We start from the raw sequence: 10,128 nt of genomic DNA on the forward strand, positions 1-10,128 counted from the left end.
GAAAATCTTACTTTTTCCATTTTTAAGTGCTATAATAGGGTCCTCAGTGCATCTACCAACCCAGAAAACATGAAAATTGACAACCCAGTAACGTAGGAACATAGGAATGATCCCCTGACGTAGGAAGTCCTGAGTCTCTCCGTGAGGCTGCACTCCCGCTACTGGTTATTTCTGAGATTTTGGATGTGTAAGATTATTTGCGTGTTTTGTTATTATATCCAAAGCTCTTGTTAAGTATCGTCTGTCTTCTGAACGGGGGCGGGGAGCAGTAGCTCATTTGCATGGACACTCAAAAGTGGCGTGTTTTTGCTCACACCCAAAAAGGGGCAACTTTGACAAGCTATAATAAATGATCTAGGGGGTACTTTGAGCTGAAATATCACAGACACATTCTGGGGACACCAAAGATTTATATTACATCTTGTGAAAATGGGAATAATATGTCACCTTTAAGTTTACCTGGGGCATCTCCAGTTGACACCCAAGCATTTACAGTCGACACTTAATAATATTTATACTCTAGCACTGCGTCTACAGTCGACAACTGGCTTCGAGTCGGACGACATCTCGTCCCTTTTTACACTAGTACTCGGGAATAAGATCTCTAGTGTCCTATAACCTGCTGCGCAGCAGTGATATGCTTTAAAGGGGTGGTTCAGGATTTTGGACATCAGACATCATTTCCAAGTTAGCCTGGGTGTTATTTGTCAGTGGAGACAGTTTTCAACATTTTGCAACATTTTTCATCCAGTCCTTCCAGTTGCATAGTTCGCCGGTGCTAATAAATTATAACGCCAGACTATCGATGTAAATATCTGTTGAGAGAATAATGTTAGAAATCAAACTACTCTTGCATCTCAATGATCGCATTACATTTACAGGATCTAGTTTCTCAGCAGCGGCGGAATTTTACTTTGCTCCAGTTAGTAGTACTGCGCTGAAAAATAAACACAGAACAGAAGCAGAACACTGGCACCACCAGTCTCCTCGATGTTCTGTCCCGGTTCTCTTCGGCATCTCCAGCTGCTGTTGTCTCTACAGACATTCTTTCTCTTTCTGCCCTTTTAGCATCCATCTTCGATTAGTTCTTCGTCTGTGTATTCCGGTTCATACATGTACATCATAGTCTGGCGTTATAATTTATTTGATTTTGGTGTACTGTGGAGTGGGTAAAACTGTTTTTAATGGCAGGCTAGCAGATACCGTTGACTCGCGCTAGCCTAGCACCGGCGAACTATGCAACTGGAAGGACTGGATGAAAAATGTTGAAAACTGTCTCCACTGATAAATAACACCCAGGCTAACTTGGAAATGACGTCTGATGTCCAAAATCCTGAACCACCCCTTTAATCACGGCCGGAGGATCTCAGACCAGTTTCAGAGAGAATCCCACCAGCAAAAAGAAAACAACAGTTTTTAATAATTTGCTTTCGTGATTACTGAAGTAACAGTGGCATAAAGATTCTTGATATTATAGACTTACAATTCTGTTCAAAAGTTTGGGGTCAGTAAGGGTTTTTTTTTTATTTTTTTTTTACTTCTATTCACTTCTATTCAGCAGGGACTCATTCAATTGATCAAAGGTGACAGTAAAGACATAAATACAAAAGATGTTTAGAAAATTCTAATTCAAATAAATGCTGTTCTTTTGACCTTTTAATCCTATTAATCCAAGAATGTGTCACTGTTATTTCAAAAATAAGGGTTAGTTCACCCAAAAAGGAAAATTATCCCATAATTTACTCACCCTCAAGCCAAGTGTACATGAGTTTCTTCTTTCAGCCAAACACAGTCGGAGTTATATTAAAAAAGAACCGGGCTCTTCCAAGTTTTCAAATGGGAGTAAATGGTACCCTTTTTTTTTTTACGAAAAAAGCGCATCCATCATCATAAAAGTTATCAATACGGTTCCAGGGGGTTTATAAAGGCCTTCTTAAGCGAAGCAGTGCATTTTTCTAAGTAAAAATCCATATTTATAACTTTATGAACTGTAATCACTGGCTTCCAGTAACGACCGTCAGTGAGTCTAGTTCCGTCTGAAGAGTGACCTCTGACCCGACTTAGGAGTAGACGCCTCTCGTGGTTCAAACAAATAGGGCTGAGCAACAAACTCAAGCTCCTCCGACGTTTCTCTTTAAAAATTCTCGTTTTAGACTCCTAATCCGTGACCAGTTTTTTGTTTTGCTCTATCATCTAAGCTTCCTCGTTTATCAATACAACATATGTTGGGTCAGAGGGCATATTTTACAAAAAAAACGCTGCTTTGCTTCCTGAAGCCGTATGGGTTACTGTTTTTTAAATGGTACCATTCACTCCCATTATAAAGCTTGGAACAGTGTTTGTTCTCCGATTGTGTTTGACTGAAAGAAGAAAGTCATATACACCTAGGATGGCGTAAATTATAAATTATAAAACAATTTTTGGGTGAACTAACTCTTTAAGCAGCACAACTGTTTTCAAAATTGATCATAAAAATAAATGTTTCTTGAGCAGCAAATCAGATTATTAGAATGATTTCAGAAGGATCTAATTCAGCTTTCAGAGCTTTCCCATCACAGGAATAAATTACATTTTAAAAATATGTTCAAATAAAAAATCATTTAGTTATTGAAAATTGGTATTAGTAATAATATTTCACTGTATTGTTGATCAAATAAATGCAGCCTTGGTGAGCATAAGAGACTTCTTTTAAAAACATTTAAAAAATCATACCAACACCAAACTTTTTAACCACTGACATATATTAGCTGTCTTGTTTTTATATTCTTTTCTTTGGCAAAATGAGTATGTAAGTTTAACCTTGTAAGTAAGGTTAAAGTATGTATGTAAGTTTAACCTTCTCACCTTCCCCAGGTATCTCTCTCCTGTGCGGCCGAGCCGTCTACCCCCTTCAACAGAGGCTGAGCCCCCAACACCAGGCACCAAAGCACCCCGTTCAAACTCTCTAAGCCTTTTCTACAAAAAGTGTAGGTTAAAGCATAAAGCATTCTTTGAGAGAGTCATTAATACATAACATGCTACTTTTCTAACTTGAGATTAAAAAAAATTCTTTTTTTTTCTTTTTTTTTTCGCAGTGTACAGGATGGCCTACCTGCGACTGAAAACGCTGTTCTCGCACCTGCTGACCTCACACCCAGAACTGGAACCTATAATATGGACCCTGCTTCAGCACACCCTCCAGAACGAGTACGAATTAATGCAAGAGAGACACTTAGACCAGGTACTACCAATTCTTTTTTTATAAACATTATAATATGCTGCATTTGCTTTTTTTTGTTGCTTTTTTAGCTTTGTGGGTTGTTAAATAAAATGTTTTAGAAACTTGACCTGCTCCTCTGTTCATTGCAGTTGATCATGTCAGCTATGTATGCCATATGCAAGGTGAAGAATGTGGACTTGCGCTTCAAAACGATCGTGACCGCTTATAAAGAGCTGCCCAATACTAATCAGGAGGTGAGAGTCAAATGTCTTGTTCCCTTTCAAATGACTTGTTTCAGATGATCATTCAAGTATATTAAGAATGCTTTTAAAGTGATATTAACAAACAAAAAACAACCCCATTGCTCTCTCTTTGATTTTTCCGGATGTGTCAGACATTTAAGCGCGTGCTGATCAGAGAGGGTCAGTACGACTCCATCATTGTCTTCTACAATCTGGTCTTCATGCAGAAGCTCAAAACTAACATTCTTCAATATTCCTCTCCTCGGGTGAGACATGCTACCTTTTACACTTTTATTGAATAATGTCTTGTGTTATACTGCCCCCTAGTGGCCTGAAATCATGTTCAATTGAAGGAAAGTGTTCCTACAACAACTTGTGGTTGACTTGAGGATGTTTCTGTTTGTCTCCCAGCCGCCTCCTCTGTCTCCCATTCCTCACATCCCCTGCAGCCCCTATAAAAACTCTCCTCTGCGCGTGCCCGGCAGCAATAACGTCTACGTCTCCCCCTTGAAAAGCAGCCGGATGTCCCCTGTACCCATGACCCCACGGAGCAGGTCAGTGTTCACATCTGTCATTACATTCGGGAGATTGTCTACTAATTTTGGGCATATACAGAATTACATCTTAATACCTTTACATTTTAAACCTTGAATTGTGACTTGATAACTTTCTCTTTTACTGTGAGACGGGATGATTAGTGAGGTTGACTAGTTTATCCTTATCCTTATCCTTACATATATGTATATATAATATAATACATATAATATACATATTTGTACTAATTGTATCTTTTCTTTGTGGTGTCCTGGACAGAATTCTTATATCTATCGGCGAATCCTTTGGGGTTAGTGATTCAAAGCACTTATTAAACTTTCAAACTATTTAAAATGTGTTAGAATTGATTTAAAAATCTCTTTCCTCATCTCAACAGTCTGCAGACAAGTTTCAGAAGATCAATCAGATGGTGAGCAGCACTGATTGGTCCCTCAAGAGGAGTCTGGATGGAGGCGCCGCCCCCAAACCCCTGAAGAGATTGCGCTTTGATATGGATGGACAAGATGAAGCTGATGGAAGGTGGGATTTATGTTCTATTTTTCTTCATTTATCTCTCTAAGTTTGAATCCAGCGAATCATTGAGACTGTTTTTTCATTTTCATTTTCATTTTTAGCAAATCAAGTGGCGAGTCAACGCTGATCCAGAAGCTGGCTGAGATGAGTAAGTTTCCTTCAACCTTTGTAGTTTGTACATGTCTGTCGTCTGAATTGTAAGCTGGATTTCACAGAACCACAAAGATGCTCTGCCGTCACACTTCTTCCTGTCTAGACATGGCAGATTTTTAGTTTTGAGTCAAATGGTGTTGTTTACTATATACTTTAAAACAGGGCAGGCGCTGTGACAATTCTGAGTAAACATAATCATTATGTATCACAATAGGAAATTCAATAGTTTGGGGTCAGCAAGATTTCTTTATTGGCTTTATTCGATTTAGGTTTTATTTGATTGGGTATATTTAATCAAAAATACAGTACAAACAGTAATATTGTGAAATATTATTATTACAATGCATAACTGTTTTCAATTTAATTTATTCCTGTGATGGCAAAGCTGAATTATTAGCAGCCATTACTCCAGTCTTCAGTGTCACATGATCCTCCAAGAAGCATTTCCTATTATTATCCAAGTTTTCTAACATTTGTGCAGCTAAATTTTTTGGAGAAGCTGTGATTAAAAAAAAAAAATCATGATTCTTTAATAGAATAGAAAGTTCGAAAGAACAGCAATAAAAATCATTTGTTAGTCTTTGCTGTGCCTTTGGATCAATTTGATGCATTCTTGCTTTATAAAAATATTAATTTCTTTAAAAGAAATCTTACTGACATCAAACTTTTGAACGGTAGTGTGCATTAAATAACCACATTGTAATAAAATTAAATACTTCAGAAATGAGTAAAAGCTTATTTATTTTCTCTTTTTATTTGTAACTTGATAGATGCAAACCAAAAGAAACGTTTGTTCATAAATGAATTATAATTCTGGCATCAGTGCAATAAAAGCTTTACAACATGTAGAGTGACAGTAAAGACATTTATAATGCTATAAAAATCAAATGTTGTTCTTTGCTCTTATTTATTCTGGGGGGGAAAATGAATCCAATATTTCCAAAAATATTAAGCAGCACAGCTATTTTCAACATTGATAATAATAAGAAATGTTTAATGAGCAGCAAATCAGCATATTAGATTGATTTCTGAAGTATTGTTTCTTATACTTCAGCTTTGCTTTAACAGGAACTACTTTTTAAAATAAATTTAAATAGAAAACAGGTTTTTAAATTGTAATAATATTTCACATTATTACTGATTTTACTGTATTTTTGTTAAAATAAATTCAGTCTTGGTGAGAATGAGACATTCAAAAAAATCTTACCGACTCCAAACCTTAATGATAGTGTTTCTCTTAATAATAATTAAGAATTACAAGCATCCCATATTTTCTAGCTTAAATATTCAATGAATAAAACTTACTTTCTATCCAGCTTAATTCATGCTATGACGTGCATTGCTATGATCCAGAATCATAGCAAAATGGCAGTCATTGTTGTGTATAATTTAACATCACGTGATATGCTATTGTTGCTTAAACATTTGTTCTCGTCTCTTCAGGCTCGACACGTACTCGTATGCAGGAACAAAAACTGAAGGAGGAGTCCGTTAAAGAGCATCCAGAGACCTAAATAAGACCGCTCTGTACTGCCTGAGGAAAACCACTCCGCCACAATCGGCAAAGGCTGACATCCCTGGGTGTTTTACGTTGCTACATTTTAGACTACTTAACCTGTTTTAGTAATTAAGCGGTGCACTGCATTTCCTGAAATAGCACAGGTGCTTTTCCTGTGTTAGTTCATTTTAGATTGTTTTAAGCATGCGAGCGTCCATGAAGGAGGTTTTATTCTTTGTTTTGTAGTTGACATTGTGGTAGAGGGAATAACATGAAGCATACCTCTTAAGTGATCTACAAACAAAAAACTGGCGGGTTTAGTGTCATGATGATAATTTATTGGTTTTTTGTGTTTTGTTTTTTTCCATTAATTCTAGAGCTTCCTGCTTTTCCTCATTGCTGTACAGGAAATTGTGAATGACATAGGGTTTAAGATCCAATTTTACACCAGTGTTTCCTTTAATCATGTTTTAGGTAAAGACGTCACATCTTTCGCAGATGTGAACCCCGCTTGTGGCCTTTCTCAAAGCCTATTTTTGAGGACTCCCCATTTTGCGTGATAAAAGTAAATGGATTTAATTTGTATAAATGTGTTGCTGTTTAGGCATTACTGGGTTTTTAGGATGTATTTGCTGTGTGAGTGGATGCGCATATGTGCGGTCTGACCTTTTTATGTTCTTCCTGGGCCGCGGTGTTGTTTTTGCTATTGAATTTTAAGACTGTTATTGAGCTTTTGTTACTAATATTTGAAAAAAATTATGTTATACCTCAAATGTTCTTTTTGAAAAATTATGTAATGCCTCAAAAGTTTAACAACAGACTTGTTTAAGAAAAATCAAGTGTCCTGTTGTTGATTCAAGGAGGACATTGGCACCTTGGCCTGCTTCTTGTTGCCACAAACTGAGACTAACACATGTTGCTAAAATGATTAATCACACGTTTTTTTTTTTTTTTTAATGACTCTGTTTAGGCAAGTGTCAGCAGATTTATTCCCTACCGGAATGCTGTTTGTCAGGATATGGCAAGCTTGGAGATGTCTTGCTAGCGTTAGTTGTGTTTGAAGTTCAGAGAATCATCTCTTAGCAGAGACTTCATTTTTACTATGAAATCATTTTTGCATCCCTGCTTCGCAATTATTTATTTCAAATGTGCATCACTCATTTTAATCTTCAGTATGATCGTGACTCAAATACTGGAACTTAAAGGCAGAAGCTGAAGTTCAATGCAGTTTGTTCATTTAATTTTCCCCAGCACGTAACTTATGGGTTTTAACGCACTGCTATCGTCATAGACGCTCAGAAAGACTGCTTTGTCGACAGTGGCTTTTGTTAAAAGGTTATCAGCACATCATCATCAGAAGTGCTTGAGATCAAAGAGAAGATTTAGGGCAGCACAACTGGGTGGCTTAAATTGCATATTAGCAGAGAAACTGAAAAAAGGGGAAGGAAACATGCACATCTGCATACGTTGTTGTGGTTTAAAGCTGCCGTACACAAAACAGAATAACCGGTGTTTTAGTGTTTTACATCTAAATGGCCTGAGTCACTTTACATATAAAGATAAGCTTTGGACTTTGGACCATTCATACATGCTATATATCAGGACAGTATTCAAAACACTTTGAATCTAAAGCCATTAACAGAACTGCCATACTGAACACTGTACGTAACAAGTGATGTTATAGGATGACTGTTGTTCTTAGAGAAGGAAATGAATCAGACCTTTTGAACTGATTGAAGTGATGATGGGGAGGTCTTTCTTGGGACATCCTCCTCCTACTGTGTTTTGTACCTCACCTCCTCCAGTAGCTGATAATGCTGGGCTGGTTGGGCTAGTGACAAAACTGTGAGCGCTTTTGGAAGACCTCTTCACTCTGCAGAAAAGGTAAAGTCTGGCTTTTAATGTTTGCTGTTAAATGTGTCTCTCATTAAATGTTTGAGAAGTGATTTGATATTGGGATACATTTTTTAAAAGACACGTTACCAACTGGGTATGTAACGGAGATAGTTCGTTCTTGACTAGAAAAGCCTGTTTTGTTGTTCAGCTTTTGAAAATAGAAGAGATTGAGAATGTGAATTGCAAATGCTGCATACAGTAAAACTTCCAGTAAGAATGCAAAGCACTTGCACTCTTTAAAAAAGGGGGGTTTTCTTAGTGATTGTTCATTGAACAGTTCTTGGAAGAACCACTGCTTTCTTAGTGTGAAGAATATTTTAATCTGAAGAACCTTCTTCCACTATAAAGAATGGAATGCAATGGAAAGTTTCCATGGGTATCATGGAACCACAGATGCCAATAAATAACTTTTAAGTGCACAGTATAATACTAAGGTAATGCATACATTCTCAAAGGGATAGATCACTCAAAAATGGCTTACTTCGTCAAGAAACAAATATATTTTTTAAATATGTCCCTTTTTTTGTGCATAAAATTAGTCAGTGAGGTCTAATGTTGATTTGACTTTCATTGTATGGACCAAAATATCTTCCTTTTTGGAACGACAAAAAAAAAATATTGGGGGGGGGGGGGGGGTAGTGATCTATCCCTTTAAAAAACAAATTGTCATCTTTCTACAGGAAAGGACATGAAAATGTCTGTTCCAGGACTCGAGGAAAACGTCTCCTGTTCAGGCCTCAACGACACCGATCACTTCAAACGCCTAGTGTACCCTACAGCATACATTCTGATTTTTGTCCTCGGACTCGTTGGCCACTCTTTATCCATCTGCGTCTTCTTCAGCCAATGGAGGACCCAGAAGAGTTTCACTCCAGTCACCCTATTAATGGTGAACCTGTTGGCCTCAGACCTGATGCTGGTGTGCTCTTTGCCCCTGAGGATCACTTACTACATGCTGAACTCTCAATGGCTGTTTGGTCACGTCGCCTGTCGACTCATCTTATATGTGTTTTATCTCAACATGTACAGCTCGGTGTATTTCCTAGTTGCCCTGAACGTCTTGCGTTACCTGGCGCTGGCGCGGCCGTACCTGTACATACGCATACAGACCCACTACGTCACCGGTATCGTGTGTGGCCTCATTTGGGTCTTGATGGGTTTAGCCTGCTGCCCGCTGTTGTTCACAAAGAAAAAATTTCAAGACGAGGGCAGTTCTCGATGCTTGGAGTTGGCGATGGACAGCGTTGACCAATTGCTCCTCATCAACAACGTCACGTTTCCAGTGGGCTTTGTGGTGCCCTTGGTGGTCATCATTTTCTGCTCTGTCTTTGTCGTAAAGAATCTTCTGAGGCCTAGTCCTGCGCTAGGTAGGACCAGACCTTGCAGGAAGAAGGCGTGCGCTCTGGTCATCATCAGCCTTGGGATCTTTCTGGTGTGCTTTTTACCTTATCACGTAGTGCGGACAATCTTCTTATCAGCTGAGAAGCATGTCAAGATAAACGGATACGGAGACTCGTGTGACTTTATTTTGGTGGTCCGCAAGGCTGCCGTTGTAGCGCATTGTTTGTGTACAGCTAACAGTTGTCTGGACCCTATCCTTTTCTTCTTCGTTGGGGAAAATTCCAGATCTTTCTTCGCTAAATTGGCAGGAGGAAGAAAAAGCAGCGCTTGTGCTGCAGGGAGAAACCCGCAGCAGGAAGAGTTACAGGTTTTACAGAAGTGAATGAAACAAGGCTTAACAGATAACAAAGAACGGACCAGAAGTACCTCATTCTTCTGGGTACTTCATAACACGAAAAGGTCCTATTTTGACTGACTGGCCTTTAAGAATGATTTTCAAGTATCAAGTATTTGATACTTACGACTGATCATGCCCTGACTGATCAAGTTCACAGTTGGCGTTTAAAATCTGCTGCAGTCGTTGGAAACTCTGTAAAAGTCTTAGAATGTTTCAGCATTAGGGGCGTTTAAACTGACAGTGTTTAAAGGAATACTCTGGGCTCATTACAAGTTAAGCTCAATCAACATAATTGTGATTACCACATTAATTATGACTTTCCTTAATTTTCCTT

At 38.1% G+C, this 10,128-nt stretch overlaps 2 protein-coding genes across 2 annotated transcripts in view; both read left to right on the forward strand.

Moving 5' to 3' along the window:
• rb1 (retinoblastoma 1) overlaps positions 1 to 7,374 on the forward strand; it is a 31,916-nt gene extending 24,542 nt beyond the window's left edge. The window contains exons 19-27 of the mRNA XM_084387514.1: positions 2,854 to 2,966; positions 3,075 to 3,220; positions 3,349 to 3,453; positions 3,594 to 3,707; positions 3,853 to 3,995; positions 4,255 to 4,285; positions 4,373 to 4,515; positions 4,611 to 4,657; positions 6,106 to 7,374. Of these exons, the coding sequence (XP_084243640.1) occupies positions 2,854 to 2,966; positions 3,075 to 3,220; positions 3,349 to 3,453; positions 3,594 to 3,707; positions 3,853 to 3,995; positions 4,255 to 4,285; positions 4,373 to 4,515; positions 4,611 to 4,657; positions 6,106 to 6,176 (913 nt within the window). The 3' untranslated portion in view covers positions 6,177 to 7,374. The remainder of the gene's footprint in view (positions 1 to 2,853; positions 2,967 to 3,074; positions 3,221 to 3,348; positions 3,454 to 3,593; positions 3,708 to 3,852; positions 3,996 to 4,254; positions 4,286 to 4,372; positions 4,516 to 4,610; positions 4,658 to 6,105) is intronic.
• Positions 7,362 to 10,128, forward strand: cysltr2a (cysteinyl leukotriene receptor 2a). The gene is made up of 2 exons (XM_084387516.1): positions 7,362 to 8,044; positions 8,737 to 10,128. The coding sequence occupies exon 2, from the start codon at positions 8,745 to 8,747 to the stop codon at positions 9,777 to 9,779; it is 1,035 nt and encodes a 344-aa protein (XP_084243642.1). The 5' UTR covers positions 7,362 to 8,044; positions 8,737 to 8,744; the 3' UTR covers positions 9,780 to 10,128.

Source organism: Rutilus rutilus (genome assembly GCF_951802725.1).
Source record: "Rutilus rutilus genome assembly, chromosome: 18".
NCBI lineage: Eukaryota > Metazoa > Chordata > Actinopteri > Cypriniformes > Leuciscidae > Rutilus > Rutilus rutilus.

Excerpts from the sequence above, each read along its gene's own strand:
- cysltr2a (XM_084387516.1), top strand. The coding sequence starts at position 8,745 with ATGAAAATGTCTGTTCCAGGACTCGAGGAAAACGTCTCCTGTTCAGGC.